Consider the following 13,794-nt stretch of genomic DNA (forward strand, 5'->3'; position numbering starts at 1 on the left):
CAGGTACATGGTCATTTCTGCCTCGACCTTTTGCTCATCAGTGAGCGTGGCTGTGACTGCTCTCTTCGCAAGAAGGATGCCCAAAGACGACTTTTTTTTCTTAGGCGCAATATATTAAAAAGCCCGGATGAGTAGGCTACTAATTAGTTGGGCTAGTAAAATAACAAAATTATAGTTTTTCAGTAAAAAAAAAAATATCTATGTAAAGAGATATATTAAAATAAAAAGTGCTTAAAAGTGCACAACTCTTCTTAAGTGGAAGAAAGAAGAGTTTCTCCCCCCCGACGATATCATCGTCCATCGTGATGTTTTACTGTCAACATCGTCAACTGCCAATTTAGGGGACATCGCCCAACCCTAGAACAGGCAAGAGGTAAACAAGGCAGGCAGCAAACTGACAGGGTCTAACTAACAGGCTGGAACGGTACACAGAATAACTGGCAAAGTGAAACAGAGAGTAACTTGCTTGGTAGTGTCGCCGGAGCAAACAAGACTTCGCAAGGAGTGACTGAACTGGGTAGTTTAAATAGAGCGTGGGAAACAGGGAAAAGCTGTGGAGTAATCAGACCTAGGTATGCGGGCTTATGGGAAATGTAGTCTAAGCGGTCAATACTCCGGAGAATCAGATCTCCGATGACTGGAGGGGGAGGCGCTCGCAGTGTTTGTGACAACAATGTATTGTTTACTACCATATTATTGAACATAATCCAATCATTGGCACACAGTTCACAGCAATCAATTTCGCAAGTGAATTTGTCAATCAGTTCGAGATTTATCATGAGGGCTTGTTTAAGGACCCATCAATGTACACCTGCGTCAGACATTTATTTAATTTTTTTTAGAAACAAGCCTGGGGTATACATAGTACACAATACTACAGATATATTTTACAATAATGCCAAGACATTATATTCATTACATAGTGCAATGCTTTTCAATGCTTTGGAGGTAAAAAGAGTATTTAAATAATATTTCAAGTCTTTACAAAAAAGTGCAAATAGGGGCTTTATTAGACAAAAAATAAACAGATTAATCAGAAAAGATTACCTTAAGTTATCAAAACTGTAGAAACCAAATAAAACGTCTTTATAAAGCATAGTAAAACTAGTTAAAATAGAGGTACGTACAAACAAACAAAGTTTTCTCCAAAATACTACAGCGTGGACACATTCCCAAAAAAGGTGAGGGGCAGATTAATCTACAGCATTAGAGAAGGTGCAAAGTGCATCCATTTCAGGGAGCATGTTTCTTAAATAAAGATTGACTGGGTAAAAACGGTGTAACAGTTTAAAGGACACCTCCTTAACCTTGTTGATAATTAAATATTTGTGAGGTAAAGACCATACGACCTGCGTCAGACACACTTGTGTCACGTCTCGGGTGTGTTGTGTCATAAAAATAAAATGTTTAGGTCACTGTGTCAAGTTAAATATAGTTTAATACTCAATCTCTAAACATATCTTGAGATCCCTTAGTTCGCATTTGTGCTCCTTCAAGTGTTTTGAATGCAAGAACGTAACGTATGCTTGTGTTGTTGTCTAAGTGTTTTCTTAACTGTATAACTGTGTGTTGCTCATGCAGCCGAAGTTTCACTTACTGCCCTCTGGAGTAAACAGGTGGTACTACAAGCTTACATTACTCAGGTATTTCTCAGGAAAGCGTTGCAATTAATTGCGTACATTTTTTTTAACGCGTTATTTTTTGTAAAATTAAATCGCGTTAAATCGACAGCCCTAATATAAATATTTCTTCATGTTCCTCTGATAATTACATTTTCTAAATCGAAGGGGTATACAAAGAAAAATGTGACAATATGGAAACATCCTTCGTCTGCTCATACATCCTGTCTCCAACTTCATTTATTGTGAATAAAATAATAGATAGGGTATAAAAAGCTTAATTTGGTAAATATAAAATATAAAGCATTGTAAAGGAGCAAAGTCTGCATTATTTCAAAATAATGGAGAGTGTGTTTCAGGCTTGTTTAATGTTAAAAGTTCCACGTAATGCATACAATCTTCTTTTTTCTGACTATTAATGGGATTTTGGTTGAAAAATAAACGACATCTGGGATTTTATTCATTTTGTACTCTGGCCTCTATGAATGTGCTGACTAAAAAATGTTGTAACATTCTATTAATCGATTTTAAAAACTATCGGCCAATTAATCAGTTTTCGGCCTTCACCACCACCTTAGTTATCGGTATCGGTCGACCTCTATTAGGCAGTTGTTAATTTGTCTCAGTCACCATTAACTTTCATTGCATATTTTTTTCAATACATTGACTGACGCTGTCATTCTGTATAACAAAGTTTCGCAGAAGAAAATAGTAATACGGGGTTGGAACTACATTAGGAGAGGAACTAATGACAATTTTCATTTATTTAGGGTGAACTTTCCTTTTAATGCCCATTTACGATATATGCAACTACTAATAAATACTTAAAAATGGTAACATAATATTTATTTAACATTAGTTTTAAGTAATTTACTAGCTAGTACCTGCTATCTACAACCAAACAACAAGAACTTTGAAGGTTTGGACTGTGTGATAATGAACAAAACTACGAATGTGTCAGAAAACACTAAAAATCAAAACCGCTAAGCCTAAAAGTTGTGTTTGCTGAAAGTGAAGTTGCAACTTGCAGGATCTTCAATATCTACCGATTATTTGGAGTAAAAAATTCCTGTCGAACACACCCAGTCGGTCAATTGTCTAAGACTAAACCGATTTCAAACTTATTTCTAAATAAAACTTACCTACGGACAAGCGTCTTGACGAATGTTTTTCAGCAGAAACTGTTCCTTCCTTGCAAATGTGGCAGATGTGTCAGTCCTCATTCCTAGTCCATGCGTCTAAATAAATGCCTGACTCAAATGTCAACTAAAGTAGACACGAAACAGAATTGAGTATTAATAGATAACGTGTAATGTAAAGTAATAAAAAAGTATATATTTTCTGGAATAATGTGCTAAATTGAAGTTTATATTAGGCTCAGAAATGAATTTTGCTCAGGCAATACATAAGGGCATCTAAATGTCTGTGGTAAATGTTTCTCTCGGCGGCGCCAGGCGCTCCATTCGCTCAGCAAGGTGTCTGGACAGTGTGTGAAAGATAAAACTCTATCATTACAGCATGGCGTCCGGTGAACCTAAAGCCAAGAAGATTAAACTCGAGGAAAAAAAACTCAGGTACAGTTAACATCAGCACTGGTTGAGCCATGTAGGATGGACTTAGAGGAGAGAGTCGAGATTGATAATTATAGTGATTTATTAAACATGGTGTTTGTGTGCGCAAGCACTTTTATGTCAGAGGTCTGCTTGTTCATATACTGCTAACTCTCTGATATTTCTCAAAAGCACATTGTTGTCGTATTGGAAAGGAGCGTCTCATGCATTTTCCCATTAACTATGAGCAATACTGATGCATGCCCTGCAGCTGATTTAATTTAGATGTAATCATGACCTGCTACAAATGTTGGTTGTTGAGGTAGATAATGCTTCCAGTTTGCCATCGCCTATAATAGTGCCATGCCAAGTTCTTGCTCTCTGGAGGAATGCCATTATGCATTTGTCAGTTATGCTGCAAATCCAAAATCGCAAACTCGTGATCATGCAGACTTTCTTTGGAGTGAACAGTATCCAGAGTGTTGTCGCACTCACTTTAATTTAACCTTTATAAATGGACAAGTCTTCGTGTTGCTGTATGACTAATGTTGTTGAACAGATGCTGCCCTAGAGTATTATATATCGACCTTTGGCGTGCGTCCCGCCGGTGTAAATCCAGCTCCACTTGTCTTTTGTTGTGCAGTTGGTCGCGTGTACAAGGTGCCCTGAAGCACAGAGAGCCGCCGTAAGTTCTCAGTGCTAACGTTTTAATTAACATCTACACATACTACATGTATGCGTGCATTCTCAAACAATACAATTATTGGTATTTGTTTACGTTATAAAGCATTTTATGACCGTTGTTTAGTGTGTAGTAGGTCACTTTCCGGTTGGTATGTGTGTCAAATCTGTTTTTTTAGTCAGTGATATAAAATGCAGCTTTTTCACAACCATACATATTTTTTTTGGTGTGGATTGGGTGACTACTTGTTGCACACAAGTAAACTGTCATACATTATTACCTGGTAGCTGGATATTTGTAAATGTAATTCTAGATGTATATTTAATTGTATTAATATTTAAACTACATTTAGTTTGAATTTTGTATATTTATTAAGAATCAATCAAAGGCAGACATTGTAACTATTTATTTTGCATTATTTACATTTATTCTAGCAAAAGTACGTAAAACGCGCTTTATTTTACTTTTGGCGCCCCCATATTTATTAGCCCTGTAAGTACTCGGTGCCCCCTCTCGTTGTTCTTTCAGCCAATCAGCATAGAGGCTAATGCTCGTTCAGCCAATCAGCGGTTGGGTAATTGTGTCTCACTGAAAAAATTAGCAGCAGTACATGCAGACCACAATTTGCTGTCGGTTCACTCCAGTCAGCATCACCTCAAGCCATCCTTATGCCTGCAGCCAGGTAGGGCTACAACCGTATTATCAGGAACCTATTAAGCTATTTGAGGCCTTCGATGGAGAGTATAATTTTTTCTTAATTCAAATAACATGCATTTGTAAAATATATTGGTTACGTTTCGCTTTTATTGGGTGATGAAAGGTTACAGCACATGATGGTGTTTATGTTTTGCCAATTAGACACATACTGATGTGTAATGTTTTTAACGTTTCACTTGGCAGAAATCAATTTATTCACTGATTTCTTTGTACATTGAACATCTATCTTTTGAAACATCTTTTTTTTTTTAGAGCGCTCCTTAATGTACAAACACTCATGCTGACACATCTGGGCTTGTTCACCAGTTTCCTGCCAGTGTTTTCCACCAAACAGAACTGTCTTTGAATGTAGTAGGAGTGTGGAGATAAATTAGAAGACTTTTGTTGGCTGTTCTTTGGTGTTGGAAAAATCATGTCTTATTCCCACTAATGTTTAAAATTACTCTTATTAAAAACAATAAAATAAAAAAAAATCACCATTCAATATATTTTATTTAAAGACATGAAAAAGGAGTAATTTTATTCCAACTTCTATTTTTAAGTGTCTTTACCACATGTTTTAACCAGGGTGAATGAACGGTCGGTCGGTCACTCACTCACTCATGTCCTCTAATGCTTAGTTTGTGAGCTGTTGTGACTGTCTTAATGCTTTCTTAAATGGTTTAAACTAGACATTAACACATTTGTGATAGCATAAAGCTTAGCATGAAGCTTTAACAAATTCTGTGTGATTCCTCATCTGATAGTCATATCCATCAAAGATTAAATTAGTTATTTGCTTGATTGAGCCATGCATTTTTGTTCATGCAGAATATCTGTTGAGTAAAGCCCTCCAGAAAAAATGCTTGAGTTGCTGGAGTTATGCACATTTTTAGAATTTCTGGTGAAAACAAAAAATAAATAGTAAGGCTCCTTGGTTTAAGAAATGTCCCTATTTTCTTTAGAAGATGCATCATGCAAGTGAATCACAATGGATTTTGGCTTGTTTATTTTTGTGTGTAATATTGCTTGCATCTGTTATTACATTTGTGAAGTACTCTAAATTGTTTAACTGATAGCATGTGTTTCTCCTCCTACAGTCAAAATGCCCTTTTTGGGATGGGAAATCCCTTGCTTGACATCTGTGCTGTGGTGGACAAAGATTTTCTAGACAAGTAAGTCACATGATTCTTTACAATCAATTAGATTTGCATCTGTTGGATAACTTGGAATACTTGAATGTTTCATTGTGGTTTGTGCTGTCTGTTATGTTTTTGTATCAGTGTGTGCTGTGTGTCTGATTCCGTGTTTTGCTTTGGTTGAGGTGTAAACTAAAACCTGTTCTGTTCAACCCACCATATGTTCTTGGAAAAAACACCATGTTAGATGTGAGAGTTTAAAAGCCTAGCGCTTTTAGGACCCTTGCTTCATTGCAAAATCTCTTTTAGATTGCAAGTCCAAGTGCTATTGTTCTGTAAGGAGGTGGCATGTGCCACGAAAATCTCCTGTTTGACATGTAGGCCTACTTTTAGGGAGAGCAGTAATAATAAAACAATACCCCTCTGCCCACTCACGCCGTGCGTTACATAACCTCCAACACACTGGCAGTGCCCGATTTGCCATGTGCGTCCCTGCCTTACCATGACCGGGAGATGGCATGCTTACAGGGGTTTCACTGTACAGTTGTTTTTAGTAAAGTATGTGACCTTAATTGTCCTGAATTTTAAGTAGGCTGAGAGGTGTCTTATACCAGGCCAGTTTAAGCACTGAAAGCAAAATAATTGAAGCTGCATAATTGAATAATTGAAGAGAGAGAATAGTGTTCTTAGTTAATTAGTTAGTAAAAAACTCCAGCTCCTTTTTAAATATCACCCAGCACTATTGCAAACAAGGTTGAGTAATCCTAAAACCACTTTTTCAAAAGGTGGTCCCATGGCAGACTTTGGCTGTAATGATTTCCATTAGATTTCATCTAAGTGTTGAGCAATTTGGTTTGTTGTAAGACCTGCTGTTTGCAGGGCAGTCAGAGAATTGATTACCAAGTTGCGTTAAGAGATTAGTCAGTTACCTGTTTGATGATAAGATGTTTGCGCCAGCAAGTGACTAACCAAATACCTGATTTAATTATTTAACTTGTATACACACATAATAACATTGACTCAACCAATGGTGTGAGTTGGGGGTGGGACGGGGCCAGATACTGAAAGCTGTTTTGAAAACAATGTTTATTTTTGCAATTCCGTTCGATTGCGCTAGTATTACAGAAATTGCATACTTAAGCTTTAAAAAGACTAGCTTTCAAATTATTGGATAGTTCCCTTACGACTCGGTACACTTGGCATTGCGACATTCACTCTGTGAATACATTTACTGAGTGTTATGTCCAGACTCAGCAGCAGTCACAGGCTATGAGACACATTATGCCACAGCAGTATATCACAGCCGGTTCGCCCTTGCTCTGTTTCCAGCCAGCGCTCAATGTTGTTTGTGAATGTTGTTTCTGTGTCTTGCCATCAAATAAATGCAAATAAAATGCAATAAGTGCGTAAAAGAATACAGCACTCTTTGCAAATGCACGAAATGCTCACACATTCTCAAAAAAGAGCCCTTTTCCTTTTCAAAGCACACACATTATGCGCAACCGCTTCCCTATAGTGAGCGCTGCATCATATCATACAGTGAGCAAACCAAACTGCCCTCCGTCTTATTACGCGGACGCATGGCGAGCCCTAACGGGTATATCAGAATGCTTGCTAAAAACGATCAAACATGGTTTATTCGATCCAATTTGCACGCCGACCACCCCGTTTCAATGGCGTACTGTCTTCCGTCAGTGTTACGAGCCGAAATACACAATCTCATCCTTAAAAACGCAATAGAGATTGTGCCCAATTTTCAAGCACACAAAGTGTTTTACAGCTGTTATTTTCTTGTTCCAAAGACAGATGGCAGACTTCGGCCAATCCTGGATCCGAGACATTTAAATCGCACACTACTAAAGTGGCCATTCAAAATGATTACTACAAAACGGATCTTATCGCATGTACACCCACACGATTGGTTTGTGTAGATAGATCTGAAGGATGCGGTCTTGCATATCCAAATTGTAGGACATGACGGGATGTTTTTAAGATTCCTGTTTGAGGGGACAGCGTTTCAATTCAAAGTCCTGCCCTTTGGACTGTCTCTGGCTCTTTGCATATTCACAAAGTGCATCGATGCGGTTCTCGCCCCTCTGGAACTGAGCGGCGTACGCATGTTGAACTACCTTGATGATTGGCTGTTACTGGCACATTCAGAGATTTTGTTATGCCAGCACAGAGACTTACTGCTTCAGCATCTAAACAGCTTGGGCCTCAATGTGAACTGAGCGAAGAGCTCTCCCCCAGCAAACAAATCTCCTTTTTGGGAGCGGGCATGCGCACCTCACGTGCAAGTGTTTTCAGGCCATTTTACATTGACTGTCTCAGTTTAAACTGGGGAGAACACTTCCAACTGGAGCTGTTTCAGTAAGCATTGGGGTTTATGGCGGCGGTGTGCGACGGATGTCTGACTTTCGGCACCTGGACAGGGGCGAAGGAAGCAGGGCACATCAACAGCCTAGAGTTATCGGCTGTATTTCTAGCTTAATTCAATCTGACTGAGAGGACAAGGAAACAGTTCTATTAGTTGTGCCGAAATGACCCAACCAGCCATGGTTTCCGGAAATGGAGATGCTGTACAGCTCGAAATATTACTGAGGAGGGATGTGCTCTCTCAAGCACAAGGCACAATCTGGCATGCACAGCCCCAGCTAAGGAAGCTGCATGTGTGGCCCCTGAACGGGGCACACTAGATGTGCCAGAACTGACATGTTCAGTCTTGAACACCATTTTGCAGGCAAGACTAAGTCACAAGCACTTTCATTAGAAGTAAACCCCCTTCCCAACTGGGTTCATAAGGAGATCATTCATATTATATGACTATAGTTCATATATTGTTGTGAATGCTCCCCTCCTGGCCAACAGGATGATCACTCACTGTGGCATACTCCTGTCGGTCACCGTCCTACGAGAAATTATGTTGTGTAGTGTGGCGTGATGGCATTCTGTTACCCATATGCGTTCCTATACAATGTCAAGTATACTAAGTTGTAAGGGAAGGTCTCTGTTATGTATGTAACCTCGGTTCCCTGAGACGAAGGGAATTAGACATTGCGAACGCTAGCCGCACTACAAGACTCCGAGTTCTTGAGGTACGAGTGACGCACTCCTAGTTCTCAGTCAGAAATTCTGTGAAAATGGTGTTTGTGCACCTGTTTTTATAGCAGACAGTTTCACGAAAACAAGTGGGGCTCAAACACCATTGCCAATATTAGAATGTTGTTTTTTATTAAATAAATAAGTGCATGTGTGGATGTGACAGCCTATTCTCAGAGCTGTTTGCCCATTTTCTACTCCGCTAATAAAAATGACCAGTCAGTCTCAGTTTAGGTAGTGGCACGTGTGGTCATGTCATGTGACTTTACGGTCTTCAGCATGGAAATCAGGTGAAGCTAGATGCCGAGCAGACCGACACTGAACTGGTGGCCAGAAAAAATAACACCGAAACACAGATCACGGTTTGGCGATATGTCTTTATTTCATCAATAATTAAAGTTAATATAATACGGGAGCGTGACATGTAAATAAGCTCAAACTCCAAAACTGTCATTCTCTGTGCGGTCAGAGCTGCTTCAACCAGTCGTGGAAGAGACCCAATCTGAGCGCGATGTGTACTACAGCAACAGTTTTATTGGTTTGATTGAGTGAACCACACTTTTATATCCAGTTTCCTTTTCAAAAGCGTTTATACAAAATACATGTTACATCCTGCTTAAATGTCCCTGTTTGTTTGGACAATCTTATTTTCGTGAAAATGTGTATTCTCTTATTTATTGTTCTATTTTATTTAGGTGTAATATTGAGAAAATAACAAGTTTGCAGTAATGCAAAGATGTTATTTAATTCTGTAAAAATATTTTGATTTGAAAACACTGCATTTATAGTTGTTGTTGTTGTTGTTGTTGTTGCTAGTTTGTATGTTTGAGTTGAGAAATACACATTTCCACATTATCAGTAATCTATTTGTAAATTTTCCTTGATAACCAAGTAAGTTGACTCATGAAACCATTTGTTTATTATATCGCAATACTAACCTCAATAATTGCAATGTGACTTTTTTCCCAAATCGTGCTGTGTGTGTGTGTGTGTGTGTGTGTGTGTGTGTGTGTGAGAGAGAGAGCGCGCGTGTATTTATCACTTTGTGGGGACCAAATGTCCCCATAAGGATAGTAAAACCCGAAATTTTTGACCTTGTGGGGACATTTTGTCAGTCCCCATGAGGAAAACAGCTTATAAATCATTCTAAATTATGTTTTTTGAAAATGTAAAAATGCAGAAAGTTTTCTGTGAGGGTTAGGTTTAGGGGTAGGGTTAGGTTTAGGGGATAGAATATAAAGTTTGTAGAGTATAAAAACCATTATGTCTATGGAAAGTCCCCATAAAACATGGAAACACAACTGTGTGTGTGTGTGTGTGTGTGTGTGTGTGTGTGTGTGTGTGTGTGTGTGTGTGTGTGTGTGAAGTTAAATGCAGTTTTAAGGAAAAAATACTGTTTAAAAAAATAAAAAAAATAAAATGCACTTAATTAATGTGACGTAGAGAGAAGTGACGAACAGCAACGGAAACAGCGGAGAGTTTACGGAAGTAAAAGCTCTCATAGTAGAGGAGAAAACTGAGTGCAGAAATATCCAGTGGCACATGTGTCTTCTGTGTGGAGAAGCATTCGGGCTTAAAGACTAATGTGAGTTGAACACTAAAAGAAGGGGAAAGCGCAACCAGCGAACGGTCATCCCAGGGACGCTGATGGTAGGATCAAAACACTCTAGTTGGGAAAGGGTTGGTTATTTCTCTAATCTGTGCTATTTGAAGACAATCATGGACTATTTAGAAATTAATTGACTCATATTATGAAACATTTGGAGGTAATGTACATATTGTTCATGTGTGTTTACACTAAGTAACAGTGAACTGTGAGCACAAATTGTTTCAGTTTAACTCAATGTGTATTATGCTTATTATGCTTAGACTTAGAAATAAGTGAATGTTGAGACAGTTGTGCATAAGAACATTTTATTTACTTTGTATTTTGTCTATATTTAAGTAAATGTTAATAGTAATGCTAGTGTTTATTTTTTGTTTCTTTAAGGTTATCAACCTATCAAAATCTAACAAAAGCTAATAAAATCCAACAAAAGCTAAGAAAAGCTAACAAGTAAGAAAGATTCATCAAAGTGGTTAAAGCAACTTAACAAGCAAATTCACGAAGAAAGCTAAATGAACAAACTGATGCGATTAACTGGATTTGTGTACCACTGATTTTAATTGAAACTGAGTTTAATTGGACAATCTGAACCTTGGATCTGACTACTGTTTAAACTGTTGTGGAATCTGTTGATAAAATAATACAAGTTGTAGAAAGTCCATTTGGAGTTGTTTCGTGTGTCCTTTTGAATGACTGATGCTCATTTTCGAGTTTGAGGCAGATGCTGATGTGTAAAATTCCCTGGGTAACTCGACAGTTGATAACCACTTCTGACAGTCAGCGTAGCAGCAGTGGACATTTACACTCGTGGCAGTGCATTGTAGCTTGACTCATACAGTGTATGAGAGGATCGAGTTTGGTGAAGTTCACGGAAGGACTGCTAACATGAAGAAAGTGTTAAGTGGATCATCCAAAATGGCTGAGGATGCGGTTGGAAAGCCGATCGGGCAGCTTAAGAAAGAAAGAACTTCTGCAAAGATCAGTTTTACCAGACGCTAACTTCCTCTGCAGAGAAGTGCACAGGTTGGTGGAGGTAGAGCTCAAGGAAGAATTTGAGAAGCTCTCATCCATTGCGAGGAAAGTCTTTGAGACCAACGATGACTATAAGTTTGGGCTGCTGGCTGAGGCGGAAAATGGTCAAGATGTTGGCAAAGAGGCAGCACTTTTAGTGCAGCAGGAAGCTGACTTTAGGAGGACAGCAGAGGATTGTGACTTGAAATTCGAGGAAGTCAAGGAGATTGTTCAGGATAATCTCTGGTCAAGATATGGTCAGAATGAGGTGTCAGCCGCAGTCTTGGCGGCGGAGGAAGCCTGCGATCGCATAGCAAACATACTCGTCGAAAGTGATGGGTATGAGAACTATGAAGTACAAATAAACTTTCTCACAAGGCTTATCAAGGAAGTAGGAGGAGCTTTATCAAATTGGGAGAAATGGACCCCTGAGATTGAGAGGAAAGACTTGGAAAGCCGTGCAAGGAAGCTGAAAGTGACTAGTAATGAACTTGAAGCAAGAAAAGGTGAGTTTGCCAGGGCGCGGAGAGTCGCGGAGGACGCGCTAGCCACGAGGTACTGTGCGAGTGCATCACTAGATGCAGTAGCACCCGCTGTTCAGATTAGGCCTATAGTGAGAATTAAACCAACAAGTTTACCAAAGTTCAGTGGGAACAAAAGAGACTTCTATCATTGGAAAAGTGATTGGGAAAGCCTTCAGAACAAGGAGAGCCAACCTGGTCGGCTGAAGTAAAACAAAAATCCAGCTACTGGATAGTGTGGATGACAGAATTACAAAAGATCTCAGACTGTCCACATACAATACTGCTGAAGACATATTTAGAGTGTTTACGAATGGATATGGCAATAAAACCGCAATCGCCTTGGAAATCGTCAAGGAACTGGAAAGAGTTCCTGCTGTAAGGGGGAACCAGCCACGAAAGGTGATCGAAGGTGACTACAAGAACCCACTTGTAGTTAAATCCATTAGAGAAGTTACCTGAGTTCATAAAGAGGGATTGGCTAGTCCTGATAACAGATCCAAGAAGTGGCATCACATCAGAGAACCACTTCGACTCACTCCTAAAATTCCTGAAAAGAGGAAGAGATACTCGAATACCTTGACTTTGTTGTCCTTAAGCCATTTTGCCACAACTTTGGAGGTATGCTTGGGGTCATTATCCATTTGGAAGACCCATTTGCAACCAAGCTTTAACTTCCTGGCTGATGTCTTGAAATGTTGCTTTGATATATCCACGTAATTTTCCTTCCTCATGATGGCATCTATTTTGTGAAGCACCCCCATAACATGATGCTGCCACCCCCATGCTTCGCAGTTGGGATGGTGGTGTTCAGTTTGCAAACTTCACCCATTTTCCTCCAAACATAACTATGGTCATTATGGCCAAACAGTTCAAGTTTTGTTCAATCAAACCAGAGGATATTTCTCCAAAAAGTAAAATCTTTGTCCCCATGTGCACTTGCAAACTGTAGTCTGGCTTTTTATGGCAGTTTTGGAGCAGTGGCTTCTTCCTCGCTGAGCAGCCTTTCAGGTTGTCAATATAGGGCTTGTTTTACTCTGGATATAGATACTTGTCAACCTGTTTCCTCAAGCATCTTCACAAGGTCCTTTGCTGTTGTTCTGGGATTGATTTGCACTTTTCACACTAAACTATGTTCATCTCTTGGAGACCAAGTGGATCTGCTTCCTGAGCTGTATGATGCTGCATGGTCCCATAGTGTTTATACTTGCATACTATTGTTTGTACAGATGAACGTGATACCTTCAGGCATTTGGAAATTGCTCCCAAAGATGAACCAGACTTGTGGAGGCCCACAATTTGTTTTTGAGGTCTTTGCTGATTTCTTTTGATTTTCCCATAATGTCAAGCAAAGAGGCACTGAGTTTAAAGATAAGCCTTAAAATACATCCACAGGTACACCTCCAGTTGATTCCAATTAGCCAATTAACCTATCAGAAGCTAATTGGCTTGACATCATTTTCTGGAATTTTACAAGCTCCTTAAAAGCATGTAAACATCTGACCACTAGAATTGTGATATAGTCAATTAAAAGTGAGACAATCTGTCTGTAAACAACTGTTGGATAAATTACTCATGAGTTGATGTCCTAACGACTTTCCAAAACTAAAGTTTGCTAATACAAGTGATTTTAAAAATTAGTTTTAATGACATTTACCTAGTGTATGTAAACTTCTAACTTAAACTGTATGAGCAAAGAAGGCAGTGAAAAAAACAGCATTGTTTATCCTTCACAAAAATCTAACCTTTAATTGAAGTAAAACAATTGTAAGAGGGGAATTACATAAAGTTTTCTCAAACACATTGGCCACAATTATTGGCACCCCTAGATATTCTTATGAGTAACCTATGGGTGACTAGGAACATTAATT

At 38.9% G+C, this 13,794-nt stretch overlaps 2 protein-coding genes across 4 annotated transcripts in view; one reads left to right on the forward strand and one right to left on the reverse strand.

The window, feature by feature from the left end:
- The window catches only part of ap3m1 (adaptor related protein complex 3 subunit mu 1), an 11,119-nt gene extending 8,271 nt beyond the window's left edge, over positions 1-2,848 (reverse strand). The window contains exon 1 of one of the 2 annotated variants that reach the window (XM_052151679.1): positions 2,766-2,848. The gene's annotated coding sequence lies outside the window, so the exon portion shown is untranslated. Of the gene's footprint in view, positions 1-2,761 lie in introns of both variants that reach the window. The other variant, XM_052151678.1, reaches the window with a different exon arrangement.
- Positions 2,849-3,052: 204 nt separating this feature from the next.
- Positions 3,053-13,794, forward strand: part of LOC127661108 (adenosine kinase-like) — a 240,188-nt gene continuing 229,446 nt past the window's right edge. The window contains exons 1-2 of one of the 2 annotated variants that reach the window (XM_052151681.1): positions 3,053-3,193; positions 5,648-5,722. In XM_052151681.1, coding sequence (XP_052007641.1) covers positions 3,138-3,193; positions 5,648-5,722 — 131 coding nt within the window. In that variant the 5' untranslated portion in view covers positions 3,053-3,137. Of the gene's footprint in view, positions 3,194-4,468; positions 4,534-5,647; positions 5,723-13,794 lie in introns of those variants that run through there. The other variant, XM_052151682.1, reaches the window with a different exon arrangement.

This window comes from Xyrauchen texanus, chromosome 20, assembly GCF_025860055.1.
Source record: "Xyrauchen texanus isolate HMW12.3.18 chromosome 20, RBS_HiC_50CHRs, whole genome shotgun sequence".
In the NCBI taxonomy this organism is placed as follows: Eukaryota; Metazoa; Chordata; class Actinopteri; order Cypriniformes; family Catostomidae; genus Xyrauchen; species Xyrauchen texanus.